The sequence below is a fragment of the Alligator mississippiensis genome, chromosome 7 (assembly GCF_030867095.1).
Source record: "Alligator mississippiensis isolate rAllMis1 chromosome 7, rAllMis1, whole genome shotgun sequence".
Taxonomy (NCBI): Eukaryota; Metazoa; Chordata; order Crocodylia; family Alligatoridae; genus Alligator; species Alligator mississippiensis.
The window spans coordinates 56,379,785-56,401,451 of NC_081830.1; the positions used below are offsets into that span (position 1 = coordinate 56,379,785).

Consider the following 21,667-nt stretch of genomic DNA (forward strand, 5'->3'; position numbering starts at 1 on the left):
ATGTTTGTTTTCTAAGCTATTTCCCCACACTCTTTCATTCATGTTGTAGTTCTACATGACTGTCTCTGCCAGAGGGTAACTTTAATATATAAGGGACTAGAAAGTGATTAAGTGTTCTTTTCATTATGATTTATCATGTGCACTGCATACTGATTGACAGCAGTAGTAGTCTAAATATGTACCAGAGTAAATACTAGAGCAGGGCTTTCCAACTGGCAGTAACTTGTGGCCCATGAGAGATTAATGTGCAGCCCTCAGACTCTTACTCACCTGCCAACGCCTTATCTCTCTGACTGCTGCTGCAGTCAGGTCTCTAGGCTCTCCAATTCCAGGAACTTTCCCTTCCTACTCCTACACTAGGGGCTGTGGTGGTACAGCCTATGGCATAAGGGAAACCTGTGGCATTGTGCAGCAGCAAATGTCGGGGTGCAGCCCTCTGGCCGTTAAGAAGTTGGACAGCCCTGTACTAGAATGTAATTAATAACCTCCTTCACAAAAATCACTTCCAGATATTAAATTTCATTTCAGCTTGAAATTTGAATTCTTCCTCCATTAGGAAAAATTACAAAAGGTTTTAAACGGATTTCAATGAGATTTCAAAATAAAACAGCATAAAAAAGAAAAGAAAGTGAACTTCCTAAAAGTTATATAATAGTTTTAAGTCAAGGTGGGTTAAAACTGCAATGCACAGGAGACCTCTGTTTGTGTGTGTGTGCATGCGTATGTAAATCTTCTATAAATCAAAATCAAAATAATTTCAATGCCTCCACACAAGACATCTTACTAGTACTTTAACTGTTTTTGAAACACTGCTCCTAAATTATAGCTTAATTTCTAAAGTAATAAATGTCCTAATCCAAACCTTCCTTCCAGACTACCTTTTGCAGTCGAATGTACAAAAAAAAAATAAAAAATCAATGACAAATATAGCTTCAATATGAAAAAAATAAGGACAATATATTTATTTGTATGCATATGTATATAAAGGCATATGTATATACTTTCATATTCTATATATTATTTACATACACACCTCTATATATAATGTGTTAAGGTTTAACTAAAAATTTATTGTCCGTTTGAAAACAAAAAAAAAAGGAATGGTTTACTTCTACTTTTTTCAAGTCTAATTTTATGAATCGGCCACCTACATTGCTAATAATGTTGCCAAGTTTTTTCTTTATTGTTTCATGGTATATTATGGGACAGTTTTAAAGGTCTGAAAATGTCAAACCTTCCAAACACGCCAATTTGATGCACTTATTTCCATTGAACAAGGGTTTGGGGATTCTCCTCCTGGAGTATTCATCAATAACAAACTTCTGCATAAAATATTAAACACACTGACAATTTCTGTGATATTCATGGCCCTAGTCAACATTTACCTTTCTAAATACTCTGCAAGAAGTTGCTCTACTGAAGAAGAATACATCCATTCATTTCCAACCTTCTTAGTATAGCCAGGCACCTCTTCATTCTTCTTATTGAACTTCAGGTTCAACCCCACGTTTGCCTTGTGGTCTCCATGGGGACTGCAAAACAGTTAAAAATGGATTAGTGTGTTCAGAGAGAAAAAAAATGTGGACATGACATGGCTGAGAAGAGTTGTTTTGGTAACTAATCTCTTTGTTTACCTGTCATTTACCTCTCAGTTAACTAACTCAGTAAGCAGTATTAGGAAATGGGTGCTTTGAGTTTTAGGGAAGAATGTCATGTCTTGTTTCCTTATCTTATCATAAGTTTTATGCAGCTGCAATCTTATGTGCTGTTCAATAAAATCACACGTTATAATCAAAATTTAAATGTCACCTCTGCAGTCTCAGAACTTCTAGGCACATTTCTTGAACTGAGGTGCCATGAATCGGCCTACAGCACTCCTTTTAGCAAATTAAAGGAGCAGTAAGATGCTTTGTCTAAATATAGTCTTTTAGACATTTCCTTGTACAAGAAGAATGGGGGGTTACATTACAAATGAAGGATTAAAAAACCCCCAAGTTCAATTCCAAAACACCTTAAACAGAAAAAGTCTTTTACACAAACACCCCAGCTGGAGACTGCATTGTTTTTAACACAAGATGACATTAAACACATCAACATTTTTTTAAAGATTAAATAAAAAAATACATATTTCAAGATTATAATTTTCTAGTCCATGCCTCAGCAAAAATGAAATAGTTATAATTAAGGATCTCTGGAATTTCCACCAGAAGCGTGCAGTGTGGCAGCTTCTTTAATCTTGGAGTGTCTCCCGTGTGCCCCCTACCACCGATTGGTGGAGGGGCCCCATCACTTGCTATTTGTGCCTGATGGCCAGGAGGAAAAAACCCAGCTTACTTAAAAAAGCTCTGAAAATTTTCCATTAGCAAGCAAAGTTATAAATATTAGTATAGCAGATTTTTTTGAAAAAATGCTTATAATAAATAAACTATCAATACGATTTTACCCCACAGATGGCATTAGAATTCAACTGTATAAGGAGGTATAAAATAGAATTATAAAACATGGGGGGAAAAACATCAATTCTGTATAGTAAGTAAATTATAATTTTACATATATAATTCCATTTTTTGTTTACAAAAAAGTTTCTAATGGCCATACATACTTTTTCCTGGATCCTCTTCCAATAAATATACTTCCCGTAAACCTGGAGACAAGATATCCACTTATTCCAAGACGACTGGCTAATACATATCCAGGATTGTACTTCACAGAATATTTCTTTAAAAAAAAAAAAATAAAAAAATCAACCATATAACAGGATGGATGAAATAAGTCAGTCTTCATTATTTTTGAAAACTCTTTTTTCTGCTAACAACTATATTTTTCTCCCCTTTCTGTACTGGGAGCAAGCAAGAAGAGAAAGGAAACCAGCTACCTTTGTAGCACCATTTCTTCCCAAGTTCAGGCTTGGGGATCCAGAGGAGCAGGCTCTCACCCTACCCTATGCAAGAAGAAATTACAAGAGTCGTTGAGGCAGGGACTGCCTCTTTATTTCTACTTGTGCAGAGTATAGCAGAATAGAGCTTTGATCCAGATCTTCTGAGTACTATTATTATAAATACTGAATAATAAAAGATTCCACCCAGGAAGAGCACACACCAACTGCAGAGACTTCTTCAGCCTGATGAAGGATTTTTAAACCTGAAAGTTTGCTAAAAATTTGTTTCCAACTATTTAAGTTGGTCTAATAAAAGACATCAGATTCACCCAAATAACCTTGTCTGAATAATAAAAGGTAATCATAGGATCATACGGCTGTAAGGGACCTCATGAGGTCATCTATTCCAGCCCTCCCCACTCCAGGCAGGATCATCTGTCTAAACCATCCCTGTGGACTGTCTGTCTAACCCTCTCTAAAATTTCCAGGGATGAAGATTTCACAGTCTCTCTACATAACCAGTTTCATGTTTAACCACTTTTATAGGAAGAAAGTTCTTCCTAATTGCTAACCTAAATTTCTTCTGCTTCAGTTTGAGGCCGTTGCTTCTAGGCCTGTTCCTTATGGCCTATCTCCATCCTATTCAGGTATCTGAAGACTTATCAAATCCCACCCCCTTATTTTCTCTTCTCCAGACTAAATAATGCTCGTTCTTTCTAATACAGTCTCTGCTTTTGCAGGGCTTGAAAAACACTGAGCTAAATCAAACAAAAACATTCCTCCTGTTGCTTTGAGTTCTTAGGCCCTCACAGATTACCAAAAGGAGCTAGTTCCAAAGGCAAAGTGCCATCAATTGAATAAACCCTGCTATCTTGCCATAATCTTCTTACATTCAGGGACTGACATCTTGCAAGAGCCTCTCAGCTGGCCTCAGCTACTGTAATGACTTGGTCTGAGTTAACTAGTTTCCAAACTAATCATAGCTTCAAAGATTACAATGTAAAATGCTAACAACAACCAGAAATGAAAGTGTCTAATGAAACGATTTGAGTAAAGTAGTTACAAGCTCACAGTGACACTAATTCCTCACTGCTAGGAAGTGGCAAATTGATACCAAGACTCCTAACTGTAGCACAAGTAAAAACCAGATTTTAGCAGCACTAGGCCATCCCACAGAGGAAGAAAACTGTGGAAAGTGGATATGGAACTGTATGCTCAGAATGTATTTCACTGCTTCTAAACAAATCTTGTATTCAGCCTTTCATTACAGTATTAATACTAAGAGAACCCCCAGGAAGAAAACATTATTAGTATTTCCCAGACACGAATGGCTGCACAAAAGGCATGTAATCAGGAAATAACAGTAAAGAACATTTTTCATTGAAAAAATAGTTAACTATGTAATGGTATTTAATGAAAAACAGAAGTACTCACATGCTGATTCTGTATTAAAGCATCAAGCTGTGGTTCACATGGAATGCTGAAAACAACACGAATTCTACCTTCTGTGATCACATCGCATGAATCCTGAACCTTGAGAAAAACAAAATATGTTTGGGGGAGAGAATAGCCCATACATGACTCTGCTTAACTGGGTAAGATTAATGTAAAAAAAAAAAAAAAAAAAAAAAACCAACCAAAAAAACCAAATTTTGGAACCAGGTCCCAAGGTGCAGGTTATCTCTACAGAGCAGAGATCCAAGTGGAGGAGGTAGAACCTTAGATCTCACATATGCTATCCTCAGATCCTGGTACAGCTTCTTTACAGGGTTGGCCCCATTATAGTAAGTTAGAAGGGTGAGCGACTATAAACAACCCTCCCCCCACACAAAAGGCTGACCACACCAGACTGATGGTTCTCAGCCTTTTAACAGTCAAGGTTCCCCTCAATAACTTTTCAGAATCTAGTGACATGCCAGTTAAAGACTATTTTATTTCTTATAGGGCTCATCTCCCCATGCCCTACAGCATCCTTAAAAGGTTGTCAGGATAGTATAGAAGGGGATGATTCACAGTGTTTGGAGTGGGAAGGGTTGCTAGGCAGGGCAGATCAGAGAACTTGGGGGTTGGTCATTAGACCCCTAAGGGAGACGGTTGTCTCTGCAGAATGCAGAAGGGAATAACAGTGACCACTGGTGCACAGGCTGGTGCCAAGTGAGGGTGGCATGGGGGAGACCCATCTATGCCCTGCTTTTTCTATGGTCTTCCCACTCCCTGCCCCTAGTCTGTACCTGAGGGAGTGAACGTGGCCCCTGCTGCTGCGGCTGCTCCTTCAGGGACTTGAATAGCATGACATTCCCTGCGGCCCCTCCTACCAGCTCTGGGAACATCAAGGAAGGGGTAGGAGACAAGCTGAAAAAGCACAGCTCTGCATGTGGAGGTGGCTGGTGCAGGGATTGTGATTTTTAGTACAGCTCATTCCCTTGCTCATCCCATGTTCCTGGAGCTGATGGGAGGGATATGAGGACTGAGGCAGATGCATGGTTCCTGGTGTCTGGAGAAGCTAGTGCCTGCCTCCTCTCACAGAGGCTGTGTCATGACACCCCTCAAAGGAGCTTGTGCCACCCTGGTCAAGAATCATTGATATAGACTGCTTTAATTCACACCCCACCTGGCTGCCCAGCAGAGGCGACCCAAGTAGGATGCGGGGCATGGGGCAAATCACCCCATGTGGGGGTAGCAAGCTGCTGGATGAGGAGCCGCCACTCCGCCCAGCTTCATGCCATTCCACCCAGCTTCGCGCCACTGCTGCTCCACCCAGCTCTGCAAAGCCCCACAAAGCACATGCCCCCTAGGGATGGCCCTGCCACCCAGCATCAGGGTGAGATGAGATGAGGAAGAGGAGCTTCACTACTCCAACTAAACCACAAAAAATCCCTGAAGTACGTATAATCCAACCTTGGCTAATTAAATCAATCAACTTTAGAGCCAAATCCTCCCATGTAGCACTGGAGAGTCACTGTTGATTTTTATAGGTCAGCAACTAAAGAAATATTGCAAGAACAAACAATTTGGAACTAACTTCTCCTGTGCAGCCATAATAAGGTGATCCTAGCATAAAGACTGTACTTCCAGGAGGAAACAGGTCATCCAAGGTTTTAATGTTGGAAAAGTGGGAGTCAAATGCTTTGATATCCTATATGAAACAATAAGAAAAGAAAACTATATTAATGCTGAGTAACTACCAATCCCAGTATGTTCATTACAGTTCTATTAAAGAGATGTTACTTCTTAAATATATAACAGACACTAATCAAGTAAATTACAAACTATTCCCTTTATACTAATGTAAGCACCTACAACATTTACATTAACTCTACATTAAATACCGCAAGTGAAGCTGCATAAGCAAATAGGCTACACCCAGTAGAAAATGACCAGTGTATCTTACTCAAAAGTCACTAATAAAAGATAATAGCAATCAAACTAAAACATACAAGTTCTCAGCTTTTCTGACAAAATTGTCTTAAATCTAGGTCACAACTTCCTTGTTATAGGAAACATTAAGTACATTAATGTTTTGAGCTTGACAATATGCACTCTAAATATTTGAAAAGATGCTCTATAGACATTAGAATAACATTTATCATTATTAATGTTGTTGTTTTAAGACAACGTGTGTTGTTTTCTTCCCTTTGGAAAGCAAAAGAGGAGATCAGACTTTTGTGATATTTACCTTAACAACAGTTTGGTAAACAAAAGGAAGAACTTGTTTTGACCACTGCTTTTCCAAATAAACATCACCACTTTGATTTAGCTGATATCTACGACCAGTGAGTAGTTGAGCATACACAACTACTGAGGTTTTATTTACAATTATTCCTTTTCTTCTCTGGTAGCTGAGGAAAAAAAAAAAGAATTCACTTTGGATTAAAATACAAGGAACTAAATTACACAATTAAAAAAAAATTAACATGACCTTGGATGGAACTCCTTTGAACTAAAATAAAAGTTGTTTTTGTTTTGTTACCTGCTTTATAAAACAGAGTAATATACAGATTTAACAACCTGGAGCTACAAAATAAGGTGTTTATTTAGGCGTAATATGACTCCATAATGTGCAATCCATAATTATTGTATACTTATCCCAGAATAGGGGGCTCTGCTAAAAGAAAACATTTTAAGTTATGATGTCCAAAGGTATCAATGCACTGATCTATGCTGCATTTTAGTATATGACTAAGCATTTTGCTGTTGCTTGGGTATTTGAACCACATCCAATAGGCAAGGATATCCAATGAGCATGCTCTATAGGGAGCAACTGCACTCAAAAATTTCTCGTGGTAGTATGAGAATAATGGGTATTATGGCTTTACCCACGCTTCTTTCCAACAATTACAGCAAGCAATCTGTACATTCAATAATCCCTTTGTTGAGTTCAACTGCTGTAGGTCCATTCATCTTTCACTGTGCTCAGCCTTTCCTCATCTCTAAAATCTCTTGAGTGTGTGCATTTCTGCAGATATGCAGGACTACAGTGAGGGTCCAAGAGCGCAGTAAAGATGGAACAGAACAAAAACAATGAGTTTCTGAAAATCTCTGCCACTAAAAGAAAAGGAATAGATTCCTCAAAATTCCTTCAAATACACGTTGGAAAATGATTAGCTAGGACAGCTGCCAGGTAAAGATAAATACATTAATAAATAAATAAATAAAAATCAAACCTAAGCACAGTGGGAGAGCTAAATGAAAAGCAACTCTCTCATGCTTTACCCCTAATTCTCATGTTCCAACAGCCTCATTAACCAGTTTAGCATCCTTTATCATTTGTGCATCAGAACTAATCTCACTGAATCCATGAAGTAAAATAAATAGAGACCACTTTAAGTTACAAACTTTAAATTCCTAGTTACTCACTGTTCTGTAATCCCTTGAACTTCTTTTAACCAGATGTTCTGTTCTTTGTCTCCGACATATGCCACTTTAGTCGGTGGCACAGCATTTCCCAGGTAAAGCTTCTGTGTTCCATGTGGTTCTTCCAAATAAAACCTTGAAGAGCATATGATATGCATGCATTTAGCCAAACAAGGTTCACATGCACTTCAGACAGAAGTTATTTTTCCTTCAGTAGTAGAAAAAAGGGGGAGGGGGGGAGAGAAGAGAAAAGAGACAGAAGCAGAGAGAGACAGAGGCAGAGGTAGAAAGAGAGAGAGACAGAGAGACAGAGAAAAGAGATCCATTTAAAAAAAATGTAGTTCTTCCCCCTGTATCCTGAGAAAAACATTGGAGGTCTGGTTCTTTTATACTTATGACCAACCCCAAAAGACCTGCTCAACATCGCTCCCTCTGCACTATCATCTGAGACACCATGACCATTTTTAGATAAGTAATTTACTGTAAATCAGGGGTTGGCAAACTATGGCAACAAGCCAAATCTGGCCTATAGAGCCGCTTGATCTGGCCCACAGATGTAGGGCTTCTGTAGCAGGTGCTGTTGTAAGAAGCAGCAGTGCTGGTCACTTCCCTTGTGCTGCCATGAAGAAAAGCAGCAGCAGTAGTTAGGCTCTAGCACCCTCCTACTCAACTCTGACTCAAACTGGGTAATTTCAGCCCACAGCTTAAAAAGGTTGTGGACTGCTGCTGTAAGTGAACCTGGATAAAAACAGATATGACTAATGTTTGACCTTCTAACAGGGGACCCTTACCCTGTTGCTGAACACAGGTGAGAGAGAGTTGGAAGGGCAGGTGTCATAGGGGTGAGAGAGAGAGTGCGAGATCATGTGCACACACAAGAGGGACCCATGCTAGGGAACTGAAGGCCATTGCTTTAAGGAAGGAGCAGCACGCAACACTATGGCTTGTAAATTAAGTGATTAGTGGTTTGTCAACACATGATCTCAGAGGCAAGCCTGGAGAGAAAGGACATCTTCCCCCCACACCTCCCCATACTTAAGTCCCAGCCCACAGACCAGAGGGCAAGAGTATTTGTTTGTGCAGGGTGAAAGGCAGCATTGGCTGAGGAAGGAGAGGGATGCTACAACTCCTGGCTTCAGAAGCCACAGCACTGATCCAGATGATAAGAACCAGAGAGAGATTACTTGGTGGGGGGTACAAGCATACTGATGAAGACTGAATACTCAGAGAGAGATCATAATCAGAAAAGATATTATTTCTCGGTTCCTGCAGGTTTTTTGTGTGTTGCATGGTGCTGAAGGGGGAAGGAATTCTGATATTAAGCAGACAATTTTTCCTTTTTGTTTCTGATAAACCTTATCTGGCAGTACAGGAGTGACTATAAAGGGGAGAAGGAAGTTATGAGATGCCTACAGGCACAATAATGGATCCTGCCCCTGCCTGGCCAGAGGAGACTAGGTTCATTAAGCCTGGCTCTGGGGTTGAGAGCAGGTAGCAAGAGTGTTGGGCTGTAAGCCAGAACTGTGGACCCAAGTTAGGGTGCCCAGCCAGAGACAAAAAAAGGGTCAAGGCTGGGGAGGCCAAGACCCTGACAAAATGGACAAAGACTAGAGGGCCAAATTGCAGTAAGGTTAGAGGCATTTCTCTGAGAGCCGCAGGGAAGATGATACACCCATCAAGAGGCTCCTCCATCCCTGCTACCAGCCTTACAACTTAGAACAGGGGCAGGCAAAACACAGCCCATGGGCCAGATGCTGCCCACCAGGTCATTCTATTTGGCCCACAGGGCCCCCCAAAATTTAGAAAATTAATATCTATCTGCCCCTGACGACCTGGTATACAGCCCTCAATGACTTGCCAAAACTCAATAAGCAGCCCTCCGCAGGAAATAATTGCTTGCCCCTGATTTAGCAAGACCAAGATGTGGCAAGTGAAATAGGAGGCAAACCAGGGGGCCAAGAGGTTGTGAGCAGGCAAAGGACAGCAGAGAAGAGGCTGAGTGCCTTGTCACGGATCTATAGAGCCTTTATAGAGCAGATAAATAAGGCAAGCAGCCAGTTTTCCTTACTTTGTTTCTCCATCTGACACAACTACAACTCTGGCTTCTTCAAGGTGGGGCCAGTTAACAAAGACCGACTTTCCAAGCACCAAACTGGCCACATTTTCTACAGTCTGAAACAGAAAGAAGCTGTTGTTTTATCCATCAAATTAAAATTACTGCACAATAAATCTACAGAACATAAAATCAATAAAATATCTGCAAGCTATTTGCTGCAATAAAAATAATTCTAATGAAAAAATGGCAGCATCATATTTTGTGATACAGTGAGAACTGTAAGAGATTTTGGTACATCCAATTTGTTTTGATAGATAACATATATAGTTAATCTTTTGAAAAAAAAAAGGAAAGAATTATACAGTGAGAGGTAACTAGATTTCAGCTGTGGCCTAGCACATAAGGAATAATATGCAGAGCCAGAAGACTGGGTTTATTTCCAATTATGCTACAGTCTGGGGCACCTGCACCTTCCCAAAAATCCCTACATTTTTTTTCTATTAGTTATACTTGTTTTGCATTATTTGCTACCACGTTCCTGAAAATCTTCCTATGGAGACCCACTTTACCCATTTTTCTTTCTTCCTCTTTTTTTTTTTTTTTTGAGGTTTCTCTGTTCTTATTTTGCTTTCTCAGCTACTTGCCCTTCAATTTCTCCTCTTCCTATAAATTTTGCTACTCTACAAATGTAATCCCACCTCTCTTGATTTCTTCCCATCTTTTCTTCAAGATCTCTTAGGTAAGAGTAAGGTAAATGAGACAATCCATTGGTCCCACACGGGAAAGAGGAGTACCTAAGACAAAGACAATCTTTAACAAGCCAGATACTCACCTGCTCTTTTGAATCCTCATCAATTACAATGTCTAACATCATGTTTTCTCCATGGCTGCTCTGCTGGAAAACTTGTACTCCATTTTTTTTTAGATAGAACTAAGTGAGAGAAAGAACATCCTTGAACTGTTTCCTAATAATTTGTAAACTAGATGGGGAAAAATTCCAAAGTAATCATTTACCTTATGTTTAATGTGCTTTAAAGTAGGAAACCCACAGAAATACAAAGCACTCTTGTTAATTTTAGTAATTTTATTGTGGGTTATTTCTACATGCCAGGCATCCAAGGCTATGGTTTTATACCTAGAAAACAAGTAAATAAAAACAAGATATTTACTAAAACAGCTTCATCATATTATCAGGGATGGCCAAACTCTGCCTCATAGAAGTTGGTCTTGGGCAGTTTAAATGCATCTCCTGAAAAAGAAAAGTAGCTAAACAAAAACAGTTTTTTCCCCTCTGTTTTCTTATTATTTTATTTTTTTTAATTTTCTTCAGGTCTTGTTTATTATTTGTTCTAAGGAGACCTCTAATAACAAATTACTATTGAACTGGGGAACTGCGAAAAGATCACAGCCTCTGGGTTATGCGCACATCAACAGTGGAAGGATGGATCTGGTTGCAGTGAAAGTACTAGTTCCTCAGTGGAGGTACAGTCCCTCTAAAAGGTCTCGAATGGCATTGGGCACGTACATGGCGAATGGTTGTGTCGAGCCCAATTCTTTTAGTTAATTTTTTCAAAGAGTACATTAACAAAACTAGGGGAGACTTCAGCAGTGTTACTAGTGATACTTAGCTCCTTGTTAACTCAAACTAAGAGCTTAAAGGACTAATTAATGTTTATGGTGTGAGATTAAAATAGTGATTTGTATGAAAGGTAGTTGGATGAGACTCTTTCTAGATAAAACAAATATGATTTCTGTTGGACAGGAGAAATATGTGAAGAGAGACTATATATCCTTTATTGCAGTATGCTACTTTCCATGTGTGCAAAATATTTCACAACCTTGAGGTCTTTACAGGATTCAATACTACTGTGAAATTAAACTGTCAGTGTTGGCGCACCTATGGCTATTTACACCTCTCTAACAAGAACCTTGTAAGAAACACTACTGCTTTTGTTATGTCTCAGCTAACCTCGTGTAACACTTTCTTCTTTGGGATATCTCTGAAATTAATCTAGAAGTTGCTGTCAAAAGCACAGTTGTGTACTTTTGGACGCTGGCACATAAATAATGTAAAACTTATGCTCAACCCTCTACAATGAGTTCCAGCTCACTCTGAATACAATTCAAAATGCTGATGTTAATCTTTAAAACCCTAATGGTCTAGATCAGTGGTGCACAACCTTTTGCCCCATGGGCCTGATGAGTGGCCCTTGGAACCAGCCCTGGGGCCCCCTCCCTACTTGCCAGGATTGGGTCCCAGGTGCTCCCTCTCTCCCCCCTGTACACTAGGATTGGATCCTGGGGCCTGGATTGGGCCCTGGGGCCCCAACACAAAAAGTGGGCCCTGGGGCCTGACACAACTCCTGTCTAGTCCTGCGTACTGGGACTAGGTGCTGGATCCAGTGTGCTAGGTCCAGGGATCCCAATGGGTGCAAACATTTGACAGCAGGAGTGGTGGTATCACCCCCTCCACCTTCAAATTCTGGACCCATGGGGAACCCTGTGGGTGGGATGACATGGTGCTATGGGCTGGATCTGGCCTGTGGGCCAGAGGTTGAGAAACCCTAGTTTAGATGATGTTTGCTGATGAACTGTGTCTGCCCAGGTATTTGGATCACACTGATCAGTCTTTTACCCTACACAGCACTGTGATAGTTCAAATTCTGTGGTATGTTCTTACCCTCCTGGTATTTGGCTAATATATGTTTTGGCAAATGAGGCCGCTCTGGCTTGGACAGCTTTGATAGTTATTTTACTATTTTATTTTTTGGTGCCAGGACAATAAATACTGGAATGTGGACAGCATCGAGAGGGTCCAGAGGAGGGCCACTCGCATAATCAGGAGGCAGCAGGGCAGGCCCTATGAGGAGAGACTAAGGGACCTGAACCTGTTCAGCCTTCACAAGAGAAGGCTGAAACGGGATCTACTGGCAGTCTATAAACTTAACAGGGGGGACCAGAGGGGAATGGGTGAGGACCCTGTTCCTCCAAGCGCCTCCCGGAGTAACATGGAATAATGGACACAAGCTGACTGAGAGTAGGTTCAGGCTAGACATCAGGAGGCACTACTTCACAGTCAGGGTAGCCAGGATCTGGAACCAGCTACCATGGGAAGTGGTGCTGGCTCCTACCTTAGGGGTCTTTAAAAGGAGGCTTGACCTAGCTGGGGTCATATGAGCTTAACTTAGTGGGGGTCATATGAGCCTAGTATTCATTCCTGCCCATGGCAGGGGGTCGCACTTGATGATCTGCTCAGGTCCCCTCCAACTCTACATCTATGAATCTATGAATAAATGTGTTTTTACTATTTATATGCCAGCACTTAAGATACTATGGTTTAAATGCTAGAGAAAAAAAAATCAAATACTAAAAACAGGTTATTCAAAGATTCTAAGCACAACTATTCAAAGAGTAAATCAGACAGCATTACCTGGTGCAGCATCTTTCGATAGCAGGGAATTTTTCTGGCCATGGTGACAGGTATTTGAACTCTGTATCTCTGTTATGCCAGTACATTAGGCACCCGCTGTGTGTATTTCTTCGCCTCTCCTCTTCCATTAGGTATTTGTTGCAAGATTCCATGGCTTGTAGCAATCGTTTCTAAATTAAAGATTTCATTTGTTCAAAATAATTAAATATGAAATTGTACGTAGGCAAGAGTGAAAGTAAAACAAAAACATTCTTGATTGTCCTACCCACGCTTCTTAAAATCGCATTTTACTATTTAAGGTAAGAATTTTTATGCCTTCTTACTTTAGACATTTATCTCCAAGGCAGGTGGATAACTGCACTGCTTAGCTATTGTAACTAGTAGGTAAGTGCTGCCCTGCTTTCTTTCCTGCCTCCCCGGTCCAAAATAAAACAAAATGATTAAATGGAATCTTTCCTAGATACAGGCATTCAAAACAAATTTGCCATAATATAAAAAGTATTTAATCTTCTCCCAATTACATTCATGCAAAAATACCTCAATTTCTTCTGGATCGGCTGTTGGCAATGTTTTTTTTTAGCAGACAGATGGAATTAACTAGCTCAGGCCTGAGGCAAGCTGGAGCTAAGACCTAGCTGCCACTGCCACTTCTCTCAACCAATGCATGGGTAAAGCCCCCACAAAAGCCCCTAGCTCCACAGGCTGCATCCACTGGCTCCATAGGCCACAGGTTTCCAACTCTTGACCTAGATAACTAACATTACCAGTTCTGTGAGTTTCCTAGCATGTAAACGACTGCAAAAGCAACAGCATCATACCTGCCTGGGAGTCTTTTGCATAATATCTCCTCCCTCACACCCATGAGAAGTTGTAACCACTGAGAGCCACATTAAGAACTGTGTAAAATGCCATTGGGCTGATGAGTCCACCTGAGTAGCTCCCAGTGCAGGATCTGAGATTTTATGACCTGAACTCTGCCTCTTCCTCATTTTTTCCCCTGAATATTATGCTTAATTTTAATTTAATGTAGCCTGAGTCTACATTGTCTATTGCTATACATTCAAATAGAAAGTGATAATTTTAGACCCTTTTTTCTCATCCTTAACAGAAACAATTTGAACCAAACTAAAACTAGAAGCATTTCTAAAGGCTTTCATCCATAAATACTGTTCTCATCTAGAGATTTTTATGCATGTGTAACTTTCGTCCAAACTGCTTCTCTGATATATTGTAATAAGACAAAATTAAAGATATTTCTGGGAAAAATGTAATACTTGAACTAGGGAAAGCCAATTTTGCAAGTTTAATTTATAATTCCTCTTGGCTAGAGTTAATGGTGCTTCTGGAAACTAACAACAGTTTCTTGTCTTTTGTATTTTACTCTTTAATCTTAACTTCAAATTTCCAGGCAACAAATATAATATTTTGTAATGTTCTAATCACATATGAATATAAATATATCTATTTAAAATCTTATCTGTAACTGAGAATCAAAAGACTTATCTGGATGATTTGTTTGCCAAATCTTTCACATAATCTATTATCAAAGTACTCACTTCCTCAATAAATGGAATCAGCACCACAGCTTCCCATTCTTGCTGTTTTCCATTTAAGTCTGTTTTAAAATCTGGTGGATAGTATTCTATGATTGGAGAGTCTTCACTGGTCATCAAGTGCTGGGAAATGAGAAAAAAAGTGACAGAAGAGTATGGTAAAGTTGTAATTTCACAGACAATTTAAGATTCAACCTAGGATGATGTAATATCTGAACCACAGTGTTAGATCAAATTAAACGTTGTATGGAAATTAAATAATTATATAACTTATTTGTTTATTATTTGTATTACAATAATTAGTACATTTTTACTCTCCAAAAGTCGTATCACTTGAATTAAAATTTCAGGGTCAGTCTGACAACAGGCATAGAAGAGACAGAAAAAAAGTTCCTTCTTTTAAAATAGGCACATAGTAAAGTGAAAATCAGCTTCATATGCCACAAATGTATAAAGTCTACCTGGTAGCATTTAGGTAGCAGATCTTTACTAGCTGCTGGAAGTACTGCAAGAAGTTGTTCAAACGGCATGAAAGGTTTTCCTAACTCAAACTGGATTTTGAGTTTACTGATGTTGTGAATATCTGATAGGTAAGGTGCATAATGATAAGGATAATACCTATGGAAGAAAAAAAAAACCCAGTTATTTGAGTTTATTTCAATGCCACAACATGCACAATACAGAACACTACTTTGAGTGCTAGAGGGGTGCACTGATATATTGGTTCAATATTGTATCGGCACCAATATAAAGAAAACTAACTGTATTGGAAATCGGCTTTTTTTTGCCTAATGTGGTTAATAATTTGTCTGATAAATGCCCTGTGCATGCACGCAGCTGGAGCGCAGCACGTAGCCGGCAAGGAGCAAAGCCCAGCCGCTCGGACAGCTGTGTCCAACTGGTAAGTCTGTTGTGATGGAAGGGGAAGGGGGAGGGAAGGGACATGGAAGGTGGGGCAGATCGAGGCCTCTGTAGTCAGGGAGGAAGTGGGGCAGGCAGGCGCTGCCCAGCCGGGGCGAGGCATGGGACAGAGCCACAGCTCGTATGGGACACGCGGGGAGGGGGGCTAGTGGCTCCCACCATTGCATGCACACCAGGAGGGCATGGGGGGGCGTGTGCCCTTGGATCTGCATGAGGGGCAGGGCAGGCTGCTGCTGTGGGCTGGGACTGGGGGCTGCACAAGGCTCTTCTAGGGCCTGTGCTCGGGACAGACAGCAGCACTGGGAGAGGGGATTAGGAGGCTACAGTGAATTTTGGGGTGGCTGCAGCCCCCCTCCCTTGTAGTCCCTTCCCAGCACCACCACTGCCCTGGCCCAGCCCCAGCCAGGATGAGCTTGGCATAACCATGGCCCCAGCCCACAGCAGCAACCCTCCCTGTGCAGCTCCAGGGGCACACGCCCCCCCATGCCCTCACAAGGTGCTCTCAGCAGTGGGAGCCGCCCCCACTTCCTGCGCCCCCCGGATGAGCCGCAGCTCCATCCCGCAGCACACCCCGCCCGGGCAGGACCTGCCCCAGCCCTGACCCCTCTGTCAATGCAGGGGCCTAAATCAGCCCCCACCATGTCCCTTCCCTTCCCCCGCCCCTCCCATCACACCAGACTTACCAGCCAGACACTGCTCTTCAAGATGCTGGGTGGCATATCCAAAATCAGAACGGTATTGGCTGACATGCCTTCTTAAAAATCTGCTATCAGTATTGGCCCAAAAAAATCTCTATCAGTACACCTCTATTTAGTGCTGCGACATACAGTACAGAACCAAACAAAAACTATATTAAGTAATGACAATATATAGCAAAGTTCAAACAGTCTCAACATAAGTCAGGATTCCTTATAACAACATCCACTCTCTTACCAGCTCCATGACTGAACCCCATGGTAGTAATAATGCAAAATCCACTGTATTGCCTGAACGTAACATTCAGCCTGATCAGCCAGAAAGTCACTTAAAACAGAAAGAAAAATTAGGCATTAAGCTTTTTTCTTCCATGGTACTTTTCACCTATGTTTACTGTTTACCAGCACACTAAGATTCAAGATACAATTTCTTGGAAAAACCGTGCACCACACAGTCCACTTGGGCCACTCTCAGAATTTGGATCATAGGGAAGTAGGGCTGGAAGGGACTTCATATGGGCATTTAGACCAGCCCCTTGCTCAAGGCAGGATTGCCCCTCACTAAACCATCCCAGCCAAGCGTCTGTTCAACCTACTCCTGAAAACTTCCAAGGACAGGGATTCAATAAGTTCTTTAGGTAGCCTGTTTCAGTGATTAACCACCCTCATAGTAAGACATTCCCTCCTAATCTCCAACACAAAGTTCCTCTGCTGCAGCTTGAGACCACTGCTTTTAGTTCTGTCCTCTATGGCCACAGAGAAAAGCACACCTCCATCTTCTCTATAATGATCCTTCAGATATTTGAAAACTGCTATCAAATCCTGCCTCAGCCTTCTCTTCTCCAGACTAAATAACCCTACTTCTTTCAGTCTTTCCTTATAAGTCTTGCTTCCTAAACCGCTAATCATTTTTGTGGTTCTTCTTCCCTAGACTTCTTCTAATCTGTCCACATCCTTACTGAAGTACGGGGCCCACAACTGAACACAGTACTGTAGGTGAGGCCTCATCAATAATCAATAGAGCTGAAGAATCACTTCTCTTGATTTTCAAGTGATGCTCTTGTTAATACAAACTAGTATGCTGCTGGCTTTTTTTTTCAACAAGAGCACACTGTTGGGTAATGTTCAGTTTCTGGTCCACTGTAACCCCCTGCCCAGTCCTTCTCTAAGTAGTATCAAAAGATCTTCCTTCTGGTACAGGAGGACTTATCACAACACACTTCTTTCTCCTTACATCAGTCAGAAGCACCACTGCTAGTTATAACACTAAGGGATCCCTCCCTAGAGCATGGCCAAGTGCGTTACCTTTGTTTTCTATACACTTACTCTGAAACTATGTCGACACCCATTTTAGTCATATAGTAAGTTCTCTTGTATTGCCTAAACTCAGTCTCGAACAGGTCATCATCTTCTGGTTCATCTTCTAATACTTCTGAAACTAAGCCAAGAAAGAGTTGGACTAACATTAAATCATTGTATCAAAACAAGAAGATTCCAGCCCATTAAGGCTAAATAAACACAGACAGTTAGGGGGAGGTTAAATTTGCTGCCTGATTCAAAATCAGGCTGCCAATATCAGGTAAGTCAGGATGGGTGATTACTGGGGAGGGTTGGGGGTCCAGCAGGCAGGAGGAGATAGAGGGGGGGGCAGGCACATCCCGTGAAGGGTGTGGGGGGCAGGGGGAACATGACACACACATGACAGGCACCACTAACAGGTGAAGTGGGACCCCCTCCATAAACCTATGCTCCTCTCTCTCCCCACACTGGGACTTGCCTGCTCAGCTCTTACAGCGGTAAACGCTGACAAAAGCAGCTGCACCCAGAATGGTTTGTGGGATGGAGGCTGAGAGGGCTGGCTGATGAAGGGGGTGGGGGGAAGAAGAGGAAGGGCAATAACCAGACCAGCACAGGGGTGGGGGGAGAAAAGAGCAGCCCTAGGGCTGGAGGCCAGGGCCTGAGGAAAGTTGACAGAAGTTCCATGTATTGGTTTGACATAAATTGAATAGGTTTGATACTACATAGATCCAGGTTTATCTTAAACTGGGTTCTGCAATTTTTAGACTGGTTTGTGTGCACGAAACTTCTGTACAGTTACAGGTTTAAACTGGTTGCTGATCACCAAGATTGGGTCTGTAAGTGTAAAGGTCAGCACCAGACAAGCCAAGTTTAAATCGGGTGGCCATTTTTAACCTGATTTAATTTCCCCAAACATCTGTACTTAGGCTAAGTGCTGATATTGGTACTGCAGTTACATTAATGAATTATACAGCTGAAGAGAAACCTTTTTTTCCTGTAGAGAAGAAACATTAAACTATGTACCAATGAGTCCCAAAATGTACTAGTTTGTGTGTCTGCATATGGTGCTACAATTTAAAGGATGCGCAATCTGCTGCTTACAAGAGCAGAGCAAAACAGGATAAATGCTGTTAGAATATTGCGCAAGGACCTGCTATTTTGTATACCTTAAATTTGCACACAAATATGGCAAAGCCTTAGTAAAAATTTCTATGATTCCTAATTCACTGTTTTATAACAAGTCCCAATACATCTTGCATTAAAAGTAAAAATGTATCCTACATAGGTGCTTTGGATAGATTTTAAAAAGCAACACCTACAAACAAATACTGAGCCCATTAATTTGTCCAAACTCACTAAATATAAGTTACAATGCAAAAAATTAATTATACTTTTAACTCGCATTTAATTCACCTGCTTACCAATTCACATAGTTCTTCCAAATATTTGTACAGATCAGCAGAGTTGTGCTGTGAGGCAATGCTATGTTATGTTGCCAGGCTTGTTTACTTTCAAAAGGCTTAGGCTGCGAAAATCCGGCCAAGGCAGAAAGGCCCCAGAAGGCTCTGCCTGAGTGAACATAGCATGAACCTTCGCAGATGCAACAGCCTGGCCAGCAAAGCAAAAAGCAAGCCATTCATGTGTTTAATTAGGCACAATCAAACAGAACACACAGCCTAAAAAGAAACACTATAAGGAAGAATCATAAATGAAATAATCCAAATACTAGATATTGTAGCTTCATCTTACAATAACTGCTGTAACCAAATGTATTGAATTTTACACTTTACTATAAAAGATGTATTTTTGTTAAAATACTTAAATAAGTTGTGAAAAACAAAGCATCCTTGTCAAACCATAAAGTAAAATGAAGAGGTAACAGACCAATGTTAACAGCATTACACAAAGGAAAGGGAAAGGAAATAAGGAATCTCCTTGCTTTCCCAAGGATCCAAGTCTCAAATAACAGACACCGTCCAAGTCTGCAAAATCGAGTTAAATCTGGTTCTGAAAGCTTCAGTTAAACAGAAACAAAAACAAAACAAACAAAAACAAACAAAAAATCAATCAGAGATCATTTATTAGAATATCAGGACCAGCCATTCTATAAATACTGGGCAAAGGCTGGAGGGAAATTTGGGCTTCTACTTTTGGACTTCTCCAAGGCTCAGCAAACCAACTCAAGTCCCCAGGAGAACAGAGAAGCCTGGCCAGTGGACCTGTTTTCCACCCTGAATCTGAGGCTATGTAAGCACTGTCTTCACTGAATTAAATAAATCTTTGCTATTGCATACCCTAATAAAGCTTTTCAGTTGTAACTGGAGTTGGTCTCACTGTATCAATCTCACTCTCAGCCACAGTTAAAATTAAGTGCAACACTGCTGTATGCATACAGAAGACTACTTTACACTTACTTTTACAAGTACCTGTGATGACGTCCTCAGTTTTTTCTAAAGCAGCCAAACACATGGAGTTTTCCTGAGCCTATTAAAATTACAAATCTGTACTTGAGATAAAGAAATATGAACACATATATTGCCATATAAGTCAATATTTTACGTGCAATGTCAAACAGTTAAAATTAAGATCCTGAAGTAAACACAACTGTTAAATCTTAAAACAATCTCAAGAATTGCATTTCTTTCTCTATAACTACTTGGCACAACCCCCCTCCTCCCCTTCCAAACTTATAAACGCATGGGTACTTAAAAAAAGAACTACTGGGGAAAAAAAGACTTTTAGAAATCATTTAATTAAATATGTCTGAAAAAATGGTAATCCACCATTAAATTTTATGCATTTCATAAGAGCATTTTTTAATGTTCAGCAACATTTTTTAACAGAGTTCAAAAACTGAAGTGAAAGTGGAGGGACAGAAGCAACTCTCTTTGTGGGGTCATAGAACCATCATCACTCTGTGTTCTATTTTTTTTTCCATTTATGGTACTCATCCTAGTTGTCAGTGTCATGAACCCTACTCTAGTCTGGCCATTTGTGTCGTGTCCTACATGTTTTTTTGAGTCTGTTTTACTGATATGGCATGTGTAATCTCTACAGATAGGAATCGTCAAACTGAGTCATCCTTATTGTTCTTTCATTTATATGCATTGCAGTGTTCGATATACATGTAGTTTTGATATACCTTTATATTATAGCCAAAACTGTTTTAGAAGAGTAGTGATTAACCTTAAGTATTCTTCGCCTATGCACTCTTTGAAGTGGGTAATCACTGAGAATTAACATATGACATGAGATGTTTACTCAGCTTCCTTGTTGATATATCTATGCACTGTCAAACATCTATCCAACAGATGCATCTTCTGGTGGTCACCTAATAATTTATGTTCCATAGTACCTGATGGGAAGACACTCCCAGCAATCCCTCAACTATTGTTTTTCTGTCATTTCTGATTCCAGGAAAACTCAAAAATAAAAACTAAGTTCAAATATTAAAACAACTATACAAATGCTATAACTATACACTTTAATGAGTCAAGGACAGTTTTTCTACATTAAAACCACCAACCTTCTGTTTCTTTTGCTTACTGTTTCTTGCTTCTTCTGCTGCAACTCCAGCTGCCTCATTGAGATATTTATTGCCTACTTTGCTTTCAAACCATTTTAGGTCTACAAAGACTTCACTGAAGTGCTCACGATCAAACTGTGTACAGAGATTAAAGTAAACTTCAAAGACTTATTTTAAAGGCAGTGGCTATCATATTTCTGAATACAAGAAACTTATGGAATAGAAAATACAAACCAGTTTTATCATCTTTAAGAGTTACAGATAACTCCATATGTAATCTAATGCATCTGTTGATTCAAGAACTATGTACAGTCCAACAGTTTAACACACAACCTCTTCTTACAGACAGACAGATCATTCATACCAGAAACCTACTATTTTTTTTTTAATTTTAGCAAGTTTTAAAAAAATTAGATGATATTCTAATCAAATTATCCAGCCTACTACAAATGGAT

The 21,667-nt window shown here is 40.3% G+C and overlaps 1 protein-coding gene across 4 annotated transcripts in view; it reads right to left on the reverse strand.

Annotated features, from left to right (window-relative positions):
• XRN1 (5'-3' exoribonuclease 1) overlaps positions 1–21,667 on the reverse strand; it is a 58,743-nt gene that overhangs the window by 21,291 nt on the left and 15,785 nt on the right. For 3 of the 4 annotated variants that reach the window (XM_059730991.1, XM_014602842.3, XM_014602841.3), the window contains exons 10-25: positions 21,213–21,347; positions 20,101–20,170; positions 17,714–17,825; positions 16,626–16,715; positions 15,233–15,389; positions 14,775–14,894; positions 13,219–13,388; positions 10,803–10,923; positions 10,621–10,719; positions 9,801–9,904; positions 7,736–7,867; positions 6,555–6,717; positions 5,901–6,014; positions 4,313–4,411; positions 2,603–2,718; positions 1,386–1,532 (exon numbers count right to left, since the gene is read on the reverse strand). In XM_059730991.1, coding sequence (XP_059586974.1) covers positions 1,386–1,532; positions 2,603–2,718; positions 4,313–4,411; positions 5,901–6,014; positions 6,555–6,717; positions 7,736–7,867; positions 9,801–9,904; positions 10,621–10,719; positions 10,803–10,923; positions 13,219–13,388; positions 14,775–14,894; positions 15,233–15,389; positions 16,626–16,715; positions 17,714–17,825; positions 20,101–20,170; positions 21,213–21,347 — 1,949 coding nt within the window. The remainder of the gene's footprint in view (positions 1–1,385; positions 1,533–2,602; positions 2,719–4,312; positions 4,412–5,900; positions 6,015–6,554; positions 6,718–7,735; positions 7,868–9,800; positions 9,905–10,620; positions 10,720–10,802; positions 10,924–13,218; positions 13,389–14,774; positions 14,895–15,232; positions 15,390–16,625; positions 16,716–17,713; positions 17,826–20,100; positions 20,171–21,212; positions 21,348–21,667) is intronic. The other variant, XM_019491769.2, reaches the window with a different exon arrangement.